Source organism: Nycticebus coucang, chromosome 11 (assembly GCF_027406575.1).
Source record: "Nycticebus coucang isolate mNycCou1 chromosome 11, mNycCou1.pri, whole genome shotgun sequence".
NCBI lineage: Eukaryota > Metazoa > Chordata > Mammalia > Primates > Lorisidae > Nycticebus > Nycticebus coucang.
Genome location: NC_069790.1, coordinates 71,354,791 through 71,379,934, shown reverse-complemented (window position 1 = coordinate 71,379,934; position 25,144 = coordinate 71,354,791). Strand labels below are relative to the sequence as shown.

The 25,144-nt window shown below is 34.8% G+C and overlaps 1 protein-coding gene across 3 annotated transcripts in view; it reads left to right on the top strand.

Moving 5' to 3' along the window:
- Positions 1–24,734, top strand: part of GNAI1 (G protein subunit alpha i1) — a 92,352-nt gene extending 67,618 nt beyond the window's left edge. For all 3 annotated transcript variants that reach the window (XM_053609699.1, XM_053609701.1, XM_053609700.1), the window contains exons 4-8: positions 6,483–6,640; positions 11,067–11,195; positions 17,962–18,091; positions 19,159–19,312; positions 23,974–24,734. In XM_053609699.1, the coding sequence (XP_053465674.1) occupies positions 6,483–6,640; positions 11,067–11,195; positions 17,962–18,091; positions 19,159–19,312; positions 23,974–24,164 (762 nt within the window). In that variant the 3' untranslated portion in view covers positions 24,165–24,734. The remainder of the gene's footprint in view (positions 1–6,482; positions 6,641–11,066; positions 11,196–17,961; positions 18,092–19,158; positions 19,313–23,973) is intronic.
- The last annotated feature ends 410 nt before the right edge of the window (positions 24,735–25,144 follow it).

Here is a 25,144-nt window from a genome sequence, read left to right as displayed (position 1 = left end):
ATCAAGGGTGATCATGAATTTGTCTTCCAGGTACTATTGAGACTCAATTTAATTTTCCTGATTCTTAATGCTCCCCGAATTAAAACAAATCTCAATACCCCCCAGGATTTGTTTTAATCCTGTTGAAGTAAAACAACCAACAAAAGCTGGTTGATATTTTGATTGGAATTACATCTTATTATGAAGTTTGATTTGGTGAGAACTGAGTAAAAAGATGTAAAATTTTAAGAAGTGACTGATTTTCTGTGGTTTGCTTCGTATTTAAAGTTATCAGATTTGCAAGAGAGATTGCACATTATTCAAAAGGAGAGGGAACAAAATTGTTTCCAAGGCTAGCATAGAGCAGTCAAGTTTTATGCCTAGTCCTTACAGGACTTCCTTAAAATGAGGGTTGTCTATCTGTGGGCGATAATCCACTGATAATTCAGATTAATATTTTTCTAATAATGTGAGGTTCAAGAACCATTACATATGGGCCTATTAGTATGTCTCAGCCACTAGACATGTACAACAGTGGTGTGCAAAATGTGGCCCATGGATCACAAGAATAAGCACAACAGTAGTATAAAAATTAGGGTAAATGTTAAATTTATGTTAACTCTGATAGTTTTTAAAATACAGATTTTTGTTGTGTGTCATTTATTTTTCTTGTACTTTTGTGACATAGATTGGAAAAAAATACAAATAAAATAAAATACCACTCTGGTTCTTCATCAGAGATAGTTTAAGAAGCACTTACTTGAAGCACATTAGGCTGAGAGGAACTTTGCTTTGCCTTGGGGTAACCTAACCTTTCTTTTTATTCAAGTCATCGAATGCTCTAGCCTAGCAGCCACTTTTCAGTATCAATAATTTTGCTGATCATTTTCATTAGTTTATGTGTGTCTTCCATATTTGCCAGATTGCTTTTGAGAAAGATTGTATCAGTTTACCTTCCTTACCATAGTTTATGAGTACCTTTTCTTAGCACTCCAGGCCACCAAAATTTATGAGTCTTAGATTTTTAAAAAAAGTCTTTGCTAACTTGTTATTAGTAAATTATATGTCAGTTTAACTTGCATTTTTACTTTTTAGTGTAGTAGTACAAATTTTCATATCTTTGTGATTGTTTTTATTTCTCTGTTTATTGTCCCTTTAGTTATTTACATCTGGGAGTCTTGATATTTAATTATCTGTTTTCTTGTTTACAGGTCCATGTAGATTAACCTTTTGTCCACTAATACAAATTGTTTCTCAGATTTTGCTTATTGCCTTTAATGTTATGGTAATACTGTGTTTTTTTTTTTTTAATCTTTTTCTATTATTTCTTCCATTGTATTTAAATGTGGAAGATTCTTTCTCAACCAGAGATGTATATTTTTAAAGAGTTGTAGGTTAGTGAATTTTAACAATTGTTTCTTCAAGCCTTCTGAAACTAGTTTTGTTGTATGCATTGACTAAAAATCTACATTATTCTATTCCCCTTTAGGTGGGCATCTAATTATCAATCTGTGTTTTTTTTTTTTTTTAGTTTTTGGCCATGCCGGGACTGGGTTTTGAACCTGCCACCTCTGGTATATGGGGTCAGCGCCCTACTCCTTTGAACCACAGGCGGTGCCCCAATCCATGTTTTTAAATTTTTTAAAATTTTTTTTTTTTTTTTAATTTCAGATTAATATAAGGGCACAGACAGTTATGCTACATTGTTTGCATTTGCAACCTCCAATTCTTGGGCTTAAGTTCAGGTTGCAATTGAGCCCTTCACCCGGGAGGTGTTTGTGTTTTTTAAATTTTTGCATTTTTTCTTACTGATTTCTCTTGCCAACATTTGTCATTTTTTTTTCCTCCTGTTGATCAATATTAATACGAGACTGTTCTGCATATTGTAGGCTTTTAATATCTGGTAAGATGATCCCTCTTTCTCCAGTCTTTTTAAAACTGTTGCTAGTTATTTTTACTTTTTTTTTTTTTTGTAGGCAAATACTTGAATCATTTTTAATAGTGTTCTGGTTTATGTTTGAGAACTAAAATGAATTTTTTTTTTTTTTTTGAGACAGAGTCTCACTATGTTGCCCTCAGTAGAGCTGTGGCGTCAGAGCTCACAACAACATCCAATTCTTGGGCTTAAGCGATTCTCTTGGCCTCAGCCTCCTGAGTAGCTGGGACTACAGGCGCCCCCCACAATGCCCGGCTATTTTTGTTGTTGTTGCAGTTGTCTTTGTTGTTTTGCTGGCCCAGGCTGTGTTTGAACCCGCCAGTCTCAGTGTTGTGGCTGGTACCCTAACTGCTGTGCTGCGGGCGCTGAGCCTGAAAGTTTTTTTTATTATTTTGATTCTGAGAAATACTGATGTATGTGTATGGCAAAATGATATTAGCTATCTCTTCAGATTTATATGTCCTTCCAGCATAGTTTATATCTACCTTCCTCAACTCACTTATCAATAATCACATATTTCTGTGTCTTTTTTTGACAGTAGATTCTATTGTTGATATAAAGAACATTTAAAAATTAATAGTTTTCCATTTTCTTAATTAAAAAATGTTTATACATAATCATATCATTATATACAGTTATGATTTAATAAAAAAATTAAAAAAAAAATAAAATAGATCTGTATATTTATTATATTTTGAATATATGCATACATGTATAATATATTTATCAGTAATTTCCCTTCTTGAGTGACACTTATGCTTCATGGTAAATTTACTACAGTTTATTTAAAAATTGTGCTTTCTTTTATTTAGTTAAAATTAAAACTTCAATTATTTTATTTTTAAGTTTCTCCTCCTTTTGAGCAATTGTCCAGAAAAAATAAAACTGGCTTCCTATTTGTTTGCTTCATGTCATTTTTAGTTGGATTACATTTGTGTTTTTAGAGAAAATGTGTTTTATTTTTAAACACATTTTTAAAGCAACTTTTCAATGTCTGATATTGGCACAATGAGCCATGGAGTGATGAATTTAGTAAAGTTCTTAGGATTTCCTTAAGGGTATGTTTACTTTTGTAAGAGCACTACAGTCTGTCTTAGACTTACAAGAGTGATAATGCATGCTATAAAAGTGTGGTAGATTAAATATATAAATCGGCTATGTTATTCATGAAATAATCACACTATATTGAAATGAGATTCCATTTGTACATCACTGATGACATTATTATCCCAATGGCCAAAGTTTCAAAGGTATTGTTTTCTAAAACTCCTTTATTATATTATTTAGCTTTTATTTTAGAAGGGTTTTTGGATATTTTCCATTTTAAGTCTTAATCTCATTTATACATCCTGTCTGTTGTATACCGAGTCATCAAGCCTTTGCTAAAAACACCTGAATCTCTCACTCTCCTTCCCTTTTCTGTTTTTTAGATGGCTTTGATTGTTAAAAAGCGTTCCTCTTACGGAGTTGAATTGGGTGTCTTCTGCTCTAAGACTGTTCCTTTTTCTGCTCTGTAGCTAATACTCTTTCTTACCGTTTGTGGTTATTAATATATGTGAGAGGACAGCCATTATGATCTCTCCAAGTCTTCTCCCCATCCTGGGAAGACTCTTCTGAATGCTTATGAAGTTGGTAACAGCTTTAAATAAAGTGCACAATCATTAAATAAGAACTATTCCAGCTGTTCTCTGACCATCACTGGGAAGGAGGACCTATTATTTGTCCCTTGACAAAATGGCATTTCATAGCTCCTTTCTGCGAACTGGAATTTACATTATCTGAGTCACCTTATTTTAGTTATTATTTGAAAATATTTACCTTAGTTATGTCCACGTATTTTTGCTTGCTACTCTCTAATAATTGCCTTGCAAATAACATGTCTTTTCTTTTTCACTCCACAAAAGAGTTTCTTTCTTTAACTTGTAGCCCTCCTGACCAAACTCCAGTCTCATCTTGTTCCATGGCAAGACAGGACCATTGTCATTGTTTTGCAGTTTTTAAATTTTTTCCTGTTTTAGACATTGGTTATATACTAATTGTTGACATACTAATTTATATGATTGGGTGCTTAATTCACCATTGAACTTTAAGTTTCTTCACCTCTCTGCCTTTTTATACTAAATAAAATATTAGGTAGAATAATTTCTACAGTGTCTTACTGCTCAGATTTATTTTCTGAAAGCTCATCTGCAGACACCTGAAGGTTCTGCTGATAACAGGGAGGTGAATACTCCAATTGGTTTTTCAAGGAAAGTAGGCTATTTTGTATTTTGTGAAGGAAAACCTCTAAAGGAAGTAAATTTTATTTGTGGTTCACAGCTTGATATTATGAGATACATATTGATAGTAACGTGTTTACTGAGGGGAAGCAAATGAACATATCCATCATCTCACAAACTTTTTTTGTGCCAAGAGCAACGAAACTCTATTTATTATAACAAAAATCCCAAAAATACAGTTCAAGTTTATTAACAATGACCTTTACATTGTATATTTGTTCTACATTGTATGTTTGTTTTATCCTTTGAACTACATCTCCCTATATTTATTTTCCTCACACCTGCCTCTACTGACTACTGTTTCATTCTCTGTCTCTGAATGTTTGACTTCCCCTCTTTTGGGAGGGGAAGTTAGGGAGCCCAAAAGACATTATATGAAGTGAAACAACCCAGATGTAGAGAGAAAAATATTGTATGATCTCACTTATATGTGGAATTTAAAAAAAGAAGAGACCTTTTTTAATGCCACGGAGAGAGTGAAACTTACAAATATAGCTTCCACAGTTCCTTATGTCTTTAGGGTCTCTTCCTGAAAGATTAAAGAGAATGTGATTTTATGACCCACCCTGTAGGACATTAGTCTTTTGTGTCAAAACATTTGAAATTGATTGAAGATATTATGAAGAAAGCCTATTATAAACTTAGATGGAAGGTACTTTTCTAAAATAGAAAAATTATGTTTGATGTAGTTTAATAAATAAAAATGGTCAGATTCAAAAATTGTATAGATAGTTGTTTGGAAAAGTGAATAATTGTTTACTGGAGTTAGATTAATGGTGCTAAGAATGGCTTGGAAGTGTCTTATGTGGGGTTTATTAAGGATATTGTGCACACGTTGCCTGCTTGCATGCGTTTCTCTTGTGCTTTACTAAAAAGGGAAACATATGCTTGAATAATATGTTCTCATGCTGAGAGACTTAATTATTTTCCATGATGGGTTCCAGCTGAAGAGAACATTTTTCGTGAATTGGCAACAGGATGAATTTATACTGTCAGCTAGTACACGGTGCTAGCCTGTGCACTACACGCTGCTCCTCTTCTGTACACTTTCTCATAACGTGTGCCATCACCACAGAAGCATCTGCTACAAGAGAGAAGTTAGGCATCGTCCACTCCCTCCATTAACATAAAGCTACATCTCTCAGGCTGACAACCTCACGTCTCTCTTCTGGATTAACCATGTTATTACTTGTAGACTAGAGCTGTTACCTGGTGTAGTAGCTGCTACCCACATGTGGCTGTTGAGTACTGAAAATGTGTCTGGTCTGAATTGAGAGGCACTATAGAGTGTATAAAATACACAACAGATTTCAAAGACTTAATATGTATTAAAGAAGAATATGAACTATCTCAAAATAGTTTTATATTGATTATGTGTTCAATTATTTTTATATAAGTTAAGTGTGTTGATAAAAGTAATTTCCCCATCTGGCTTTTTTTTTTTTCTTACTTTTTTAAATATTAGAACATTTTGATTGCATTAGTAGTTCACATTATATTTTTGACTAGCACTGATCTAGAGTGATTATTTGTCCATCAGAACAACTGTGAATATTAGTAGCCTCAAAATTTAACTTTTATACAGTACTTCATTTAGAAATTTTTGTATGTGATTTCCTGTTTATTATGAGTATTCCTACTCCAAAGATGTGCTTGTTTTCTATGTCTGGATTAGCAAACCTCCTCTCAGCTCTTATCCCATGGAGTTGAAATGTTTGCATACTTTAAGGTCTCCTAAAAATCTTAGACTATTTTGTGATACTCACATACTAGTCTTGCTTACTCCACATTGATTTCTTTCTTTTCTGAACTTGTTTTACATCTATAAATAACATGAGAAAGCTAGCATTTATATTAGGGTCATTTCTAGAGGTATGATGTGTTTTTAGATTAGAAGCCTTTTAGGAAGGGAGTAGCAAGACATAGGTTCTTCTGTTTTCTCAAATATGATCATCTTCAGTACAACAAGCTGATAGTGAATACATGGTGACTGTTCTCTTCATGAATTATAACTTTAGTCATTCTTGCAACTTCCCAATGCCTTGATAGGTGTTATCAATGGCAAAGAGCATAGATTTGTGACTCATACTTACACTCTTGGGTAAGCCAATTTTAAGTGGTACTTTAGAGTTAGAAAAGTTAAGACTTCAGTAATGACATGAAGAAATCACTACAACATTTTAAAAATTTATGTTTTCCTTTGGGAAACTCCTTTCCTTTCCTTTTTATCTCTACTGTCTACCTTTGTATTTAAAAAAACAAAACAAAACTGTTCTTTGAATGTTCAGGATGATGCTCGCCAGCTCTTTGTGCTTGCGGGAGCTGCTGAAGAGGGCTTTATGACTACAGAACTTGCTGGAGTGATAAAGAGATTGTGGAATGATAGCGGTGTGCAAGCATGTTTCAACAGATCCCGAGAGTACCAGCTGAATGATTCTGCAGCATAGTAAGTAATCATAACTTCACAACTAAACTATCACGAATAATTACTTGCAAGTCAAATATACCTCCAAGTCAATTTTATTGCACATTTGGCTGACACGTTCCTGTACTACTTAGCATATTCAGGATGGCAGTATTTGAAAACTTTCTTTTGTGTGTGTTTGTAGATAACAGTGCTGTTATTTCTTACATGTTCAGTGGTGTCTCTAGAGACTAATGCTTATGCAATTTTAGTTGAAACAAGCAGAATGGGACTGTTTCCAGTATATTTCCAAGAAACTAATTGGACTTCCCTAAAATTCACTGTAAATTTAGGGGTATCTCTAGTTTACTTGGAGCTGGGCATATGAGACAAGTGATTAGAGTTCTTTTTATCATACTGATGTTGCCTGAGGAGAACTACTTCTTCATTGAGTAAGGATTTCTTCAAGGGATGTGTTTCAATCCTAAAATATTTTCTCAATAAATAAAGCAATTTTACACTTGAAAATTCTCAGCTATGTGTGCCCTGTTGGATTAAACACTGTTTAGAGATACTTAAGTAGAGTTTTTAGAAGGAAAATTTGCCTTTATTTTCCAGGCAATACTCCTAGAAAATTTGTAAAGCAAGTTACTATAAAACCTCAAGAAGCTTTCTGTTTGGTAATCAACATAGAATTTTTTAAAGTATAAAACCTCAGGAAGTTTTCTGTTTGGTGAACTACATAGAATTTTTAAACATGAATTATTTCTTCCTATGATTTGGTGCGCATACTCTGTCAGGTATGTGTAGGGCTGTTTGGCCTTTCAAACATGTGCTGTGCATTCATTTTATTTTCCAAGATTGTTCATTTTTCTTGACAGAGCTGTTGGCTCTTAGGAACACAAGTAAAGATTAGATGAAAGATGACAGGTATGGGAAGGTACATGCATGCACTTAGCCACAGTGAAAACACAAACGGGCTGTGGTTCCCAAGGACCTAATACTTACTGAATATCAGAGCAGGAACTATGTATTACATGATTTAATGTGAGTGAATATATAATATGTTATCATTGTACCACCCACAGCAATCTTTATAAACCTGCATTTCTCACTCTACATTTTATACTTATTATAAATCATGTATAGTACTACATATGTGGTGTGTGTGTGTATGTAATGTGTATATATATGTAACTTATTCTTATTGAATATATAGTCCATTCTCCAACTGATGCCATCGCTTCAACAAGGAAATACTCTTTTACCCACTGAGAAGTTCCTTTCTTCCCTGTCTTAGGCACTCATAATGCAGATGTATTTTTCCTTCAGATTTATGTTCACCTTGAGTTATTTGATTGATATTTACATTCTAACTCTTTGATGATTTTCTGTCTCTGCCACTACACTGTGAGTCCAGCAACATCTGGTTTTGCCCAATGGTGTATCCCCACATAGTCAACCCTCAATATGATATTGTTTAATAATGAATAATAAGACTTCACTGAGTTTAGAAGACAAATCAGGAAAATTACTTAGAGGAAGAACACAACACTTAAGCTGTTATGTTTGCTTTGGCACCACTAGCATCTGCAGACACATTTAAATAGGAATCACTATTGCAGTGAGAAGATTATTCTGAGCTGCGCCCAGCAAAAGTGAGCATTACTTCAGTAATTCACAGATTAATGCTGCTTGGTGACAATAGATTGATGTCCTCTGCCTTACTGTATGGGAGGACTTCTAGACTCCCTCAGTCTCTTTACCAAGACCCTCTGTCCTGTGCACACTGCTTAGATGTGCATTGGGGGAAATGTGTTGCTTTGGCTTCCCATTATTTCATTTCTAGTAATTCTGACCTTAAAATGGAATAATGTAGCCATTTTTTAAGATTGCAGGAAACAGTGGAAACCTTTTTCTCCATAGTGGTTACAGAGCATCTTGATGTTGAAGTTCTTTTTTTTTTTTTTATTAGTATTAGATCATAGCTGTGTACATTAATGTGATCATGGGTCACCATGCACTGGTTTTATAAACAGTTCGACACATTTTCATCATACTGGTTAACATAGCATTCCTGGCATTTTTTTAGTTATTGTGTTAAGACAATCATATTCTGCATTCACTAAGTTTCACATGTACCCTTGTAAGATGCACCGCAGGTGTAATCCCACCAGTCACCCTCCCTCTGCCCCCACTCCCCCCTCCTTCCCCTCTTTCTCCCCCTTCCCCATATTCTTAGGTTATAACTGGGTTATAGCTTTTCTATGAAAGCCATAAATTAGTTTCATAGTAGGGCTGAGTACATTGGATACCTTTTCTTCCATTCTTGAGATACTTTACTAAGAAGAATATGTTCCAGCTCCATCCATGTAAACAAGAAAGAGGTAAAGTCTCCATCTTTCCTTAAGGCTGCATAATATTCCATGGTATACATGGAAATTTGTACACAATTTATTGATCCATTTGTGGATCGAGGGGCACCTGGGCTTTTTCCATGACTTAGCAATTGTGAATTGGGCTGCAATAAACATTCTGGTACAAATATCTTTGTTATAATGTGATTTTTGGTCTTCTGGGTATATACCTAGTAGTTATAGGATTGAATGGCAGATCTATTTTTAGATGTCTCAGTGTTCTCCAAACATCTTTCCAAAAGGAATGTATTAATTTGCATTCCCACCAGCAGTGTAGAAGTGTTCCCTTTTCTCCACATCCACTCCAACATCTCTGGTCTTGGGATTTTGTGATATGGGCTAATCTTACTGGAGTTAGACGGTATCTCAAGGTAGTTTTGATTTGCATTTCTCTGATGATTAAAGATGATGAGCATTTTTTCATGTCTATCGAAGTTCTTGAGTGGAGGTGGTGGGATGCTGCCAGGCTGCTCACTAGGACCACGCTCACTTAAAATGATTGGGTTTTTCACAGTACTTTCTTTTTTTGTCTTGCTGAAACATAAATAAGTATTATTTTTAGAAACTGTTAGAACGACAGCATTTGTAAGCAAAAGAATTTGTATGTAACCAGAGCACATAATAGTTAAATGAGCTGCTCACTATTTTAAAGGAACAATCAGTAAAATACTGCCCTAGCTTGTTTTATTAAGTTTATTAAATCAGATTTTCTTACAGTAAAATATTATGTATGTAGAATTAAAAGCACAAGTAAAGTACTGGGAGAGTATCACCAATGTGATAATAAAATTCTCCTAAATTCATTAAATACAGGTGACTCAAGATAATAGTATCAACACCACTTCATATACTGGACTGCCTAAAATACTTCTGTTGTTAATTCATAAGTATTTGGATAATTTCGCAACTCTGTCCTCAACACATCTAATAAATTGAACTCCTTTTGTTTGTAAGACCAAGTTCTTGGCCAAGAAATAGGTTCAGAAGGTAATTCCAATTTAAAGGTGTAGTTGTTGGCACCTCTCTTTACCTGAGTGTATTTCTAAGTTATTGGTCATGTTGCTACTTCAGAATTATAGAATACTGCAGTGTTGTTCCACACAGCTGGCTGTCCTGAGGACACATTCCAGACTTCCTCCCTATGTAAAATAAGGTTTTACATAGCTTATTTGTGGCTTTACTTTCTGAGAGAGAAAAACATGACTGTTTTTGCCTCCCTACTGACTTACAGCTTCTCTGGTATTGGTAACATTCCCATTAATCATGATTCTGTTTATGCCTTTACTATTAGTGAACCCTTTTAATCAGCTGGGTCCACATTACCTTCTCTATTTAAGCCCTTTGTGAATTATCAACTACCATATAATTTGACACAAAATAATTTACTCTCTTACACTGTATGGTATAACACCACCACGTCTTCCTATCACTGCATATCCAGCATCATTGGCAGACAGTGTTTGATGAGTGACTGACCCAGGTATTGATTTGGAGAGCAGAGAAATGCGGAGTGAAGGACCATGTACAGTGCTGCCCCCTGTGTAGGGTGAGGCTGGAGGGAAAGAAACATCCCACTCCGCCTTGGCCCCAGAGTTCCTGACTGCTTGCTTCAAAATCAAGTTTTGTAAAATCTTCAACAAAAGACTGATGTCTGGATTGCAGTGTTTTTAAAAAGCATAAGACAGAATTTTAAGAAACAAACTCATAGTGGGCATTAATTGGGGAGTCTTTTAAAAAAGTTTTTCTCTTTGAATTACTAATCACTGTCATTAAGATACAAAGTATACATTTTAAAAATACTAAAAGCTTTGTGGCTGGAGAAGAATAAATGCTTTTATTTCCGTGGGAGTTACGTAGATGTAAGCGTAAATTGGTTATTTTATCAATCAATGATATAACATCAGCGTAAATGTTATATCATTTACATTGAAATTTTAAAACTTATAGTGATTTCAAAATATTGCAGGCATTGAAACATGTTTTGCTCTCTATATAAGATCTTTATTGTTGTGTTTACTGTTAACATATTGTTTTGCTTATTTTTTTTTCAGCTATTTAAATGACTTGGACAGAATAGCACAACCAAATTATATCCCAACTCAACAGGATGTTCTCAGAACTAGAGTGAAAACTACAGGAATTGTGGAAACCCACTTTACTTTCAAAGATCTTCATTTTAAGTGAGTAACTTCAAAACATATGATTTCTAAATTTACATGTAAAATACATTACTTTAAAAATAAAAGATGTAATAACAGTTCACAGCATTTTTACAGTTGAAATTACAGTCGGAAGGAAGCTTTTCTTAGATAATTGGATAAAGGAATTTTGAGCTTAGGGCAAAAAAAGCATTTTTAGGAAGAATATTTTTATTTTTTAAAAAGCCAGGCAACTTCCTTTGCCTGTAGTTTTTGACAGCGATTTAATAAAAATAGTTTTTGGCTTCAATTTCTAAATAGAAAATACTGTTCTAATAGTGTTGAGTTAGCGTGGCCATCTATTTTTAGGTAAGAAGAGTTTTACTGATAGAATATATGCTTATTTATGAAAATGTTATAAAAAAAGAAGGTTGTACTTTTTAAAAATTTTTATCCACAGGGAGGTGATGTTTGTCCTTTTCATATTCGTTTAATTAAAGTGTGCTGAATATTAGCTTACCGAGGTTGAGCAGAGAGACACTGAATTGTAGCTGTTAGAAAAGGAAGGGATCTTGGAGTTCCTTTTGTCCGGTCTCCTTGTTTCATAGTGAACCTGGCTCAGAGAAGTTCAGGAAAACTTACATTCAAGTTTACCGAACTGCATTTCTCTTTTGCCAATAAATAACACTTCTCATGTTATGCACACACGAGAAAAACTGTTGGGCTTACAACCAAATGTACTGTTTTAGTTTTCGGATTCCTGTTTTATCTGTTCAGGCTTCCTGGTCAGCTACTTAATCCGTTCTCCTCTTCCAGGCCGACTCCCACCTGATTTTAGGTGTCATGGCCTTCCTCTTCTAAATGCCCCACTTACTAATTTCACTCTTCACGCAGTGAAAATTGCCATTAAGTGTGTGTAATTATTCACCATTTCTATTCACTTCATTCTAGTTACAATTATAACAATAAAATCATGAGGAAATTGGTTGCATATCTCATATAAAGATATATACATGAGTAACATAATTTTTAACACTACAGAAACTTCTACTAAAATGAAACTGTGTCATAGAAATCTCATGTGACTATCCTGTTAGTTGATCTTAAAGAATACCAATTAAAAATAATTTACAGATTTTTCCTCTTAGTATTATTTGTTTCAGTACACTGAAGCTAAATAAAGGGGTTAGCAGAAGGTCTTTAGAAAAATAAAAAAATAAAAAATAAAGTCTGCTAGTTTCTCATAATTCAAATTCATTTAAAAATGTCACATTTCCTAAGTGCCAGAAGGGACATCAAGCGTGGAGCCCTACAGAGTTTGTGAGGGAGGCCATTCCAAGTGCCAGTGCCTAGTTTATGTAAATACGCTGGTCACTTTATTCAGACTGTATTAAAACCCATGCATTCCCTATACCATATAAATTTTACTAATAAATATTCTTAGAAATAAAAATAATAAAAATGCTGGAATTAAATGCATTGTAGATATATATAGGGTTTTTTTTTTTTGCTGTTCTTACCATTTTTGTTAATTTAACAGATAGGTTCTTTTGTTTTCTTTTTTTTTTTAGAGACAGAGTCTCACCTTGTCACCCTAGGTAGAGTGCTGTAGTGTCACAGCTCATAGCAACCTCCAGCTCTTGGGCTTAGGTGATTCTCTTGCTTCAGCCTCCCGAGTAGCTAGGACTACAGGCGCTCGCCACAACACCCGGCTATTTTTTTGTTGCAATTTGGCCGGGGCTGGGTTTGAACCCGCCACCCGGTTCTTTTGTTTTCTTAACCCACCTAAGGTTGAGGTTGATTTTATGGAAGATTGCAGCTGCAGTCCTGGGCATCAGTGAGATGCCATCTCACTCCTGCAGATCTTTATAGATACATTGACTCAGACTAAGGGTACATGTCAGTTCTTACTGCAGAAAATCAGATTAGAAAAGGCATTTATAATCTGTTGTATTTTTTATGAAAACTTCCATAGTTTTCATACTCCATATTTTTATGAGTTTTAAATTTTTTTTCAGAGTATTTTTAATGGAGGTTTTTGGATTCTTTGTAGAAATTCACACTTCACAAGTCTGTTGTACAATATCCTCCTAGCTTTTACCCTACTCCATCCCCATGATACTAAAAATGTAGAATACAAAGAAGGAAGATAAAAAGCAAAACAACAAACTGTCAGATCATCCTTACTTTGTCAAAAAGTAGTTTATCTGCATTTGGTTTGCAAATAGAATACCCCATACTGTTATTAAAACTTTTTCTTCTTTTACTTAATTAAAAATTATGATTCAAGATAATCACTCGAAATAAAACTTTAATGTGAATTATGGGTTACACTTTGCTTCTAATACTCTGAAACAGTAATGATAAGCAGAATTTCTAAAAGCATCTTTAAGACAGCTTCTGAGTCAGGGATTACAAGTTCACCTCATAAAGAAAGTTCACTGTTACAAGTTGTGAGCACAGTTAAATAAATGCAACTGTACTTCTGACTGCTTCCCGAAGTGTATTTGTTACTATACTATTAAGTGTATTTGTTACCATCATTTGTCTCTAATTTATCAGTGGTTTGTGTAATTAAATTTCTAGAGAACTAAAGTTTAATTTCAATTCTCCATGGCCACTTTCCCCCAAAAGACAACATTTCCCTGCTCTCTTAAACAAAGATATAGATTATAATTAGTTTATCTGGCAACATTAACTGTATGCTTTAATATATGGCATGGTTTTGCATTTGCTTTTAATTTTTTTCTGTTTTCCTTTTTTTTTTTGTGAGCCCTCAGTGGACATCTTTTGCTGCTGACACTATCTCTTATTGAAATCATGTACCTTCTTTTAGTGTGCTTATTACTACTTCTAGAATATTAAATAATATGTCTTATCTGGGGACTATTGTAATATTTATCTTAAAAGTGTGAGTGATTTTAATCATAAATAAGTTTACTGTTAGAATGAGACTTTAAACTTTTCTTTTCAACTTAGTACATCTTAGATTCTGATTTTTTTTTCTTTTGGTTTATCTTGTTTTAATAACCGTGTTCTGAAGCAAACTTAAATTACGTTAAGTTAATGACTTACAGTGGTCTCGCCTTATCTGTTGGAGATACATTCCAAGACCCTATGTGGATTTCTGAAATGACTGATAATAATGATGAACTCTGCGCGCGCGTGCGCGCGCACACACACACACACACACACACACACACACACACACTATGTTTGTTCCTGTACATACGTGTCTATAATAAAGTTTATAAATTAGGCAAAGTAAGAGTGACTAATAGCACTAACTAATAATAAAATAGAAGTTACAAAAATATAATAAAAGTTATGTGAATGCACTGTTTCAAAATACTGTGAATATTTTCAGATCAAGGTCGAGGGCAGGTAAATGAAACTGCAGTAAGGGGGTGTTGGAGATGACTATTGCATTTCAAACAAGTATAGTCTGAGGAGAAAATTCATGGAGTTGGGGTTAGCAAGTAAAGATTCTAGACCTAGTTTCCCCTTTTAATTACCTAAGTAAACGCAATTAAAATTCTTAACAGGGAAGTTATTACAATCTTGCCCTTTATCAGAGGCTTAAAGATGAAGTGAGTTATTGCCTCAGTAAGTAAAAATGTTATAAAGGTGAGAACTCTATAAATGTTAATAAATGGCAATTGCAGATATTAAATCATTTATTTGGTACATAAGGCAATCTGACTACATAAAATTTACTTTTAATCTTGGTTAGATGCACTTTTAAACATTTATTCCCAGACCATACTTTTCACTTTCAGCCTAGGTTTTTCAAAATAGTTATTTCAACATTGCTTGGTAAAGTTGACTGTCACTGTGATCCTTCCAGGAAGTCTATTTATCTACTCCATTTAGGTTCCTTGGATGACATAGAATTTCATGGGATATATTTAGTTAATGTTTTCATTTGCTGAAGTTTGTTAGGAACTTCAGGTAAACTTGTCTTATTTTGGATGTGAATTCTGTTAAATTACTATCATTGCTAACATGTGGTTCCAACTTTGCTTTTTCTGTGTTAAGTGAGTCTCAGATGAATGAGGGTAAAAATGCATTTAGAATAATTCTGCTAGGAACTCTTGAGTGATGGTCATTGTGTATGTGTTTGATTTTAACTGCTGTATAAAATTTCAATTTCACCATCTTTTTGTGTGTTTGGTATTCAATTAAAAATGAGGCAGTAGGGCATTTTAATATAAGAATTTGTGGGTGGCACCTGTGTCTCAAAGGAGTAGGGTGCTGGCCCCATAGCCCTGGCCAAAAACTGCAAAAAAAAAAAAAAAGAAAGAAAAAGAATTTGTATTATGTCTTTGTCCTAGGTACTTGGGACCAATATCTCTGTGGAGTATTTTGCTTTTAAGTAACGAATCAACAGTTTTATTTTACTATAATATTTTTGTCAGGTATAGTTTTTTCAGATCCATTCTATAAAATTATCATAAGACAAATTTTTATTCCTTTTCTAGAAATGCAAAATGGATTTTGGAATTGAACATTGTGTTTATGAGTTGATTTCTGTATACACATAGTCAAGCAGCTTTGTCCTAGTCACTTTTGGTCACATATCAGATGATAGTCTAAGGATAAGTGGGAACCTCTCAGCATTTTTTTCTTTTTTCATTCTTCCCTCCAAAAATCTCTTAAGAAATCCAAAATTCAGTTTCCATTTGTTGTTAGTTAAGTCTCATCTTTTCACATAAAGGAGAAACTACTATACTTTCACCTTCTTTTTTTAAAAAATAGAAGTTCTGTAGGTTTGGCACCCATAGCACAGTGGTTAGGGCGCCAGCCATATACAATGAAGGTAGTGGGTTCGAATTTGGCTCTGGCCAGCTCAACAACAATGACAACTGCAACAAAAAATAGGCATGTATTTTGGGGGCCACCTATAGTCCCAGCTACTTGGGAGGCTGAGACAAGAGAATCACTTAAGCACAAGAGTTTAGGTTGCTGTAATCTGTGATGCCTCAGCACTCTACTGAGGGCAGCCTAGTGAGACTGTCTCAAAAAAGAAAATAAATAAATAAATAAATATTAAGAAAGAAATTCAGAATTTAAAGAACAGCATATAAAATAATTATACCATTTCTAATGTCTGTGTGGAGCAATTAATAATGCTTATACATTTTTATCTGCCTTTTCATGGAAAATGAAGACAATGATAACAATGTTTCTTCTTGATATTATCGTCATCTGCCTCTTTCTAAATGCTAATAAACTGCTAAACATAGTCTGGTCATTTGTAATATCAGTTCTTAATCGATGTTGTTCCTTGGCATACGATTAATTACCAAAAGCAAGGTCCTGAGACCAGTAATGCTAGTACTGGTGATTCTGAATCTCACCAAAGTTTGAGACAACTGGCTTAGACTAAAAGTTTTGTTGTGATCAATATATAAAAAAAAAAAAACCTAACCATTACAGAGAGAAAATGTGGGATGTAGTATGTTGAGTGGTTATTTTATGTCTGTAATGGGTGGATAGGAAATATGTGACATTTGATCAGAGAAGGTATCTAAGAAAGACTTTCTTTGTAGTAAATTTATTTTCAAATTGTATTCCTAGGGAGTTTAACAAATGACTACCCAATTAAAATTATTTTAAGTTATTTTGTTTTGTTCTTGTTTAAACTCTATTACCAGCTATCCTTTTTGTATCTTAACTATTTTGATGTATCATATGGTAGAATCATTTTGTTACGTAGCATACTTAAATTTAATGAACACTTTATTAGCAACACCAAAAGAATGAAGACTGCTTAAATGGTGATAAAAGTAACAATACTAGCTAATGTACTTGGATTCAGTTTATAGGCCAATACCACTCTATGGGGAAAATTCTTTTTGCCTGGGAATTAAATAGGGACTATTTTAATTAGTGTACCATCTAGATAAATGGAGCCTTTAAAAATGTACCAGTTCACATAGTGTTTTCATTATATAAGTGGTTATTTTTAGGTTGCATAATGTAGTCAGAGCAAATTTAAACTTTTGTTTGACTTTGTAAACTCTTGTAAGAAAAAAAGAGTTTTTACATTTATTGATATCATCGTTTTTACATTTATTGATATGTTGCTACCTCATACACTAACCTACAAAGGTTCATATTGTACAGAAGTTGAAGATTTTCACTCTAAATTTCAAGGTTATTCATTTGGGCCACCCATGTATATCATATTTCAATTCTCTCATTTTTTTTTTTTATACATTGGTTTTACTTTTTGAAGTAGGCAAACCTGTTTGCACCGTCTGAATTTGGTTGGCTGGCCCTGCATGTTCTTACCTAGAATGGTTTCTCTTTTATATCATAGTCCTGTTCATTGCCTTTGATATATAAAACACTGTTTTATAATAGGAAGAGAGAAGCCGTGACCCCTGCCTCTTGTGTTCCCTGACTATGGGAGATCTCTGCCCTTTGCAGGTGCTTTATGGAACTTCTCACTGTCTGTGCATAATGCTATCCATTCCCAGTATTTGCTTTAATGTACTGAGTGTTCTATATTAATAAATGTCTTCTCTTTTTTTTTTTTTGAGGATATTTTTGTTTATGCTTTTGTTTTAGAGATAACCTCCCTACTGCAATCAAAACTTTTTTTTAAAACAGCAGAATTTTTCCCCTTTGAGAAATCCAATTTGTAACATTGTTTTTCTCCCATAAAGTCTTTCTCTCCTTTCTTTCCATCCTGTAGTCCCCTCCCCCGCAGCTAACTGGAGTTTTTTGGTTAGCATTACACAACCCCTCAGAGCTTTTGAACATTGCATGTGATGGCAACTCATTATTTTTCCTCTGACAGAATGTTTGATGTGGGCGGTCAAAGATCTGAGCGGAAGAAGTGGATTCATTGCTTCGAAGGAGTGACTGCCATCATCTTCTGCGTAGCCCTGAGTGACTATGACCTGGTGCTGGCCGAAGATGAAGAAATGGCAAGTGGAATCACTTTTAAGGGTTGAGCATGAAATATGAGGCTTGGATGATATTGCCAAAGAGTTTTTCTAAGAACAGTTCTTGAGAAATTTTTACTAATGCCTGAATTATTTGTAAGTTCAGAGTCTGAACTGTAACTTCTCTCCTTGCATAATAAAAGGGAAGTTTACTAAAGAAGCACAGATGGAGCAGGAGAAAAAGAAAACATTGAGAGTCAACCTCATCGCAACCCTATAAGCTTAACTGTGTTTTCTTTATCTGGTGTCTACGTGCTGAATGAAGATCAAGTTAATTGCGTAGTAGCCCAAAGCTTATTTTGCTTCCCTGTTACCTCTGCCAGTGTAGTCATCTTTGACACATAGTGTGTTTTCCTACTGCCGTGTAATTTTTACATGTGTTTCTATACACCGTTCATCTGAGGGAAATACTTCTAAGTAGAAATTAAAAACTCTGTCCTTTCAATTAACTTGAACATAAAGTGAGAAAATAAAAAGGTAGAAATGCCAATTTTGTATTTTTAAAATCAAGTCTGTGCAGGTGTAGTGTGGTAGACCACAGAGTCCTTTCCCTCATTTCAGTACTATACAACATAGCAGTACCCTTTTTGAATAAGATCCTGCAAGGGCAGGAAGGAATTGGAGGTTTCTTCCCTAATATTTGGAATTTGGGGCTAATTGAGTTTCAGCTTGCTCAGTTAAAACCTCTACTTATCTTTTGACGGAACTGTGATGAACTCTATAACAATGACATTTCTTTTCAGAGTTCACACCAGCATGCCTAGGTTATAAGGCCCTGCAGCGGGATGTTCCTGGGCACAGCACAGGACACAGTGGGTGCTCAGCAAGTGATGGCTGAATGCAGAAAGCGATGTGCAATGATTAGACACTTGTCTGGCCTAAAGTCAAAGTGTGCTTGCTCTGAAATGGCAGAATTGTATTTTTGTGGCATCTTACCGGTTTTTCAACAAACTGAACTCTGCTTAATTATCATTCGTGTTATTTTTTAAAAAATAATTCCTCAAAGTATTTGCTGTGACAAATTGGTTTCATTTTTTTCTCTATTACAGAATCGAATGCATGAAAGCATGAAGTTGTTTGACAGCATATGTAACAACAAGTGGTTCACCGATACATCTATTATACTGTTTCTAAACAAGAAGGATCTCTTTGAAGAAAAAATTAAAAAGAGCCCTCTTACTATATGCTATCCAGAATATGGAGGTATTTTACTTTTTGTAAATAACTTATTAATTATATATTTCTAAGTGAAACTTTCCTCAAAGCAAGATTTCAGTTGACTTGAATCTCTTGGTTTATTAATTCTTATACCTTTAAGGGATATTATTTATCAAACTGCGTATGAGCACAAAAAGTTTCTTAAGATCTGGATGAGATTACTGAAAATAACACTGTCATTTTAAGGAAAAGCTATTAGTAATTTTCAGTGACAGCTCTAGGTCTCTAAATTTATTTATTTATTTATTTTTAGGTCTCTAAATTTAAACTGTTGGCTTCCTCATTTAGGTAATAGATGCTGTATGTCAGGTGTTGTGTGATGCGCAGTAAATAAGATGTGTCTGCTCACTGCGTAATGTGAAAGACAGACACTGAAAACAAACAACATATAATAGCAATACAGCATGCTGCTCAAAAGGAACATTATCATAAGAGGGAGAATGAAAAAGAAATCAGCGAGGCAGCTAGCTCTTCCCGAGAGCTAGGGAAAGTTTCACAGAAAATCTAAACTTGAGTAATGAGACTGTTTAATGGTACTTTAATTTTACTACTGCAGAAAAATGCCCTGTAGTGAGAACAGTAGACCTGAAGTAGAGTCCTGGCTCTTTCATAATTAGTTCTTTGATCTCAAACAAGGCAGTTAATTTGCCTAGGTCTCAGTACTCCACTTGCAAAATTAGGAGTTAGATTAAAACATTGGTTTTAGCTCTGTTTAGTTCCTTCGAGCACCTCATGGGTTGCTGTAGAACAAGGTGCTGAGGTGGGCCTGGCTACTCACCCTCCAACATCACAGCTCCTTCCTCATTAAAGCAGAAACTCAAGGACAGCCTGAGCAAGAGGGAGACACTGTCTCTACTAAAAATAGAAAAATTAGCCAGGCGTGGTGGCAGGCACCTGTAGTTCCAGCTACTCAGGAGGCTGAGGCAGGAGAATCTTCTTGAGCCTAGGAGTTTAAGGTTGCTGTGAGGTAAGCTGACACCACAGCACTCCAGCCTGGGCAATAGAGTGAAACTCTTGATCCAATAAGTAAGTAAGTAAATAAATAAATAAAACAAAGAAACTCATTTTCGTCTATTTTACATTTTGGGCTTCTGAGTAAGATTTTATGTTAGCAAAGAAAACTCTATGACTTAAAAAGTTTCATTATTACAGGTTTATGTGATTTCTAAATCTAGCTAGTCTGCAGAGTTTAGTTAGTTACCCTCACCACTATTTTGTGTTACTTTTTTGTTGAGACTGAGTCTCATTTGGTCACCCTGGGCAAAGTGCCATAACATTATAGTTAACAGCAATCTCAAACTCTTGGGCTCAAGTGATCCTCTTGCCTCAGCCTCCAAATTAGCTGGGACTACAAGTGCCTACCACAATGCCCGGCTAATTTTTCTTTATTTTTTTAGAGACAGTGTCTCGCTCTTGCTCAGCTGGTCTTGAACTCTTGAGCTCATGCAGTCCACCCACCTCAGCCTCCAAAGTGCTAGGATTACAGACGTGAGGCACATGCTTGGCCATCTTTCCTGTTTTAAACTTCTTTCCTTACAAACAACTTTATTCTTTTATTGAATAAATTGTATGGTGAATGTGAGTATTTTCTGTCACTTCACAGGCGATGTTAAGATAGTCCTGTGATATCAGTGCTTAGATCTCCCCACACACGCAGAACACCTAGGGGAGCACCGGGCTTGATGAAGCCACAGAGTCTACATCCAGACCCAAGTCCATGGCACTTCCGCTCCCAGACCACTAACAACTAGGTTACATTTTAATTAAATTCCCATTGGAGCCAAAATGAGAGGGGCCTTTGATAAATGCAATCCTGTTACTTACTTTTATAGCCCTTTTTGTATACTATGAAGTTATATGTTAGTTAGAAATCATTTCACATAGCTGTTCACTTCTGCTTCCTTTTGGAAAATCAGTGTCCGAAATCACCTTATTCAGAAACATTTTTTAGTGTTTATTAGGAATAAAATTATTTGTAATTGTAATTTCAAGATTGAAGTTACCCAGAATCAAGGTGACTTGATTTTTTTTTCCCTTCCTTGAATCTACCTTTCAGTTTATTTTTATCATTTCCTATGATAATAGAGATTTTGTACTAATTCTTATCACTAGGGGCCCCATATGAATCCGTAAATACTGTGCACCTTCAGGGATTTCACAGCAGCCAAGAATGTACTCGTTAGCTCTTTCCTTGCCATATATAGAGTGTGTGCAAGAATTTTTGCTTATGTTATCAAGTTAATAAGAATGCCTGAGCTCAGAATCTTTGCACAAAAAAGAATATTACATAATTTTTTCACATCCTCAGTGTTAAGATTATAATTAAAAATCTCCACTTTATGCCTTAAGTATTGATTCGGTTGCTTCTAGCGTCAGCCTTAATCCTCAGTTCCTGTGACTGCTGCTCCCTATAGAAGTAGCTCTCTCCCAACTGCTAGATTCATGTCCCGTCTTTGCTCCTATCATCCTCCTCCTTTTTTTTTTTATGTATATTTCCATTTTACCAGACTCTGTATCATATTCCTCCACCTGCCCCCACTTCACTATTCTTCTTTCTTAAGACTTACAATCAGATGGAGGAATGTTTATTCAGGTATCTCGTGGCTTTTATAGTATAGTGACCTAGTTACCTACCAGAACATACGGCAGATTGAGCTTTTCTCTCTGTATAAGCTACGTCCCCAAAACATATTTTAATTTAATGGTTTCATTAGCTTCTGTGGACCCACGAGACACTGTTTATTGCTTAGAATTTTGGAGCACCAAACGTATTATGATTTAATAAAATCTTATTTTTAAAAAGTAAGCTAGTGACATTAAAGAGTTAACATGTAAACCTATTCAGAGTTGTGGTTTCAGTACCTTTTTGTCCCTAACATAACGCGTGCCATTTATGCTGTCACAGCACTGTGAACACAGCATCCCTAGGGGCGTTTGTCTCATTCTACAAAGATTATGTGAGGTATACAAGGAAGACGGACGCTGTGGGATGCGATGTTTATTCTTCTAGTTTAGAAAACGTAACACTTAAAAGAATTTAAGTGTAAAGCAGTAAACAAACACTGAAATATACAGTCTTTCTACAGTACAGAGGAGGGGAAGCATTGTTAAGCCAGGGAGAACCATCTGGATTTGATGCGTTAGGAAAAGTTACATGGACTGCCCATTTTGAACAAACGTGAAGATGGAGATCTCAGCCGGTGTAGTACAGCAAAGTGACACCCTTCAGTCCCACAGGCAGCAGTGGGTATGTGGGATCCTTATAACATGGCGTGAGGCCAAGATACAGAATAGAGGCTCTCAGAATGGCATTGCACAGCAGGATGGGGAGCAGAGGACCTTGAAAGCCTGGCAGATCATTTTGGATTATTAGTGCAAAGGAGGAATGTCAACAGTTTTTTAAATGAACATTTTAGTCAAGTATCCTACACATTATATACATTAATACACATGCACATTATTCCATTATTCTGTATGTACGTGTGCAGACATACATATACACACATATGTCCTCAGCGTCATTGTGAAGCTCATTGAATTCCTAAAAGTGAACATCCACTACTTAGGTCAAAAATTAAACATTTCCAGAACCCCACAAGCCCTATCATGGCCCTTCCCAGGCTTAACTAATCAGTATCTGGGCTCTGCCCCCACCAAAAATAATCAGTATCTTGACTTTTGTCCTTATGAATTCATTTTGAGCATTTTTCAAACACTTGGCTCCTGCAGTAGAGTCATACACTCTTTTTGTGCCTGGCTTCTTTTGTTCAGCAGTATTTTCCTGATACTCGTGGTTACTGTGGACAGCAATAGTACTTTGATTCTCATTTCTTACTACTGTGTGTTGCCTCTTTGTACAAATATACGAGGATACATTTATTAGCTTTTTAGGTTATTTCTTACAGTAGAAGTTAGTGCTACTACTAAGAATCCTTGTATGTCTTTAGGAAATGAACATTCATGAATATGTATATAGTTCTATCAAGTGTACACCTAGAACCCGAATTGTGGGGTTGAGTATACATGTGATTTTTGTGAGACACTGCCAATTTCTGTAGCATTTGTGCTTAGAGGAAGTCTTCAGTCAATAGCCTGAAAGCAGGAGTGTGTAATTCACTTTTTTTGTACCCTCATAGCCATAGACTACATTTGTAGACCCTTGGCACAATTTTTGAATGAAGAAAAATGAGTGAGAAGTGCCAATTAATGTGTATATATAGGGAAGGGAATAAAGAACACTGATCAGTGTTCAGCCAGCACTTCTTGGTCCACCACTGGGCAAGATCTGAAATAACATGACACCATAACTCACTTGAAGTCGAGCATTGGTGTGGATAAGAGAAAAAAAGGAGATCTGGCATTTGGAGACTGAGGCAGGAACAGAATTGTGGCAAACGTGGAACACTATGCAGGAAGATTTTCTTTTTTTTAATTTTAGGTCTAACTTACAGTCATTAAATGGAAATTAACATGGAATGTTTTCCATTTGGGTGTAGTAGTTTCTCCCATTTTAGAAGGGAAAATGCACTTAAGGTATCCGCATGCTTGATACGTATGAAACTGACTGCAGTGTTTTAAAGTCCATTTTGCTTAGGAGTATACTTACCATTTTACTTTTTGCATTATGTTTCCTTTTCCCATCTCAGGATCAAACACATATGAAGAGGCAGCTGCGTATATTCAGTGTCAGTTTGAAGACCTCAATAAAAGAAAGGACACAAAGGAAATATACACCCACTTCACATGTGCCACAGATACCAAGAACGTGCAGTTTGTTTTTGATGCTGTAACAGATGTCATCATAAAAAATAATCTAAAAGATTGTGGTCTCTTCTAAGTTTTGCAGTTACTGGTAAAATGCATTTTCAAGCCAAATGAGTACTTATATCTGGATCTCTCTAGACTAGAGTCTTGCAGCAACACAGAATGTAGTATACAGCAGATGCATCTGGGACCAGACCAAAGTTGGTTTTTTTTTGTTTGTTTTTTTTTTCTTTTTTTAAACTGAAAGTAACAGAGGGACCTTTCTTAAATGTAAAAGGTGGTCTTGTAGTGTGAAGCTGAAGGACAGTGTTAAAGCTGGGCTCTAGTGTACTGATTTCTGCGTAAGTGTAAATATGCAAATGTATGTATACATGTATTTATGATGTTAGTTTCCCCACATTACTTTTAGGTTTTAAGAGTGGCAACTGACAATTCTAGCGCGATGGCTTTGGAAATAGCATAAATATTAAGAACCTTGTACTGAATGACAGACGATTACTACGTTTGCCAGTTTTAAACAGATTTATTTATGTTCATGTCCTGTGAATTTTTAAGTACAGTGATCAATATTCAGAAACATTGCAGCCCTTATCTTGATTATATGTATACTTGTATTCATAAAAAAATGTTATTTGTATAAACAGTGCACAGACTATTTTAATAACATGATTTGTTCTTTAATATGTTTTACTGAAAAGTTCTTAAAGAGGATGAGTTTGGATCAATTATTTAAACATGGTGTGCATTTTGATTTTTCCTTTAAAAAAATAATTTGATTTTACTTTAGCTTCCATGTTAGATTTGGTTTGAAAAACTAAAATTTCAGATTTTCGAGGATATGTTCTCTAGACTTATTGTAAACACTTAATTTTTATTCACTTGGTTTGTTTTCACTTTGAATTTTAATATTTGGCTAGTATTCATGCATTGCCTTAAAGGTGATACCAGATTAATTTTTATACATTTTAAATAACTACATTTTTATTTATAACTAAGTTTTGGTGGATGTGGAGAGAATTTTTGTGGGCAAAACAAATGTCAGCATAATGAATT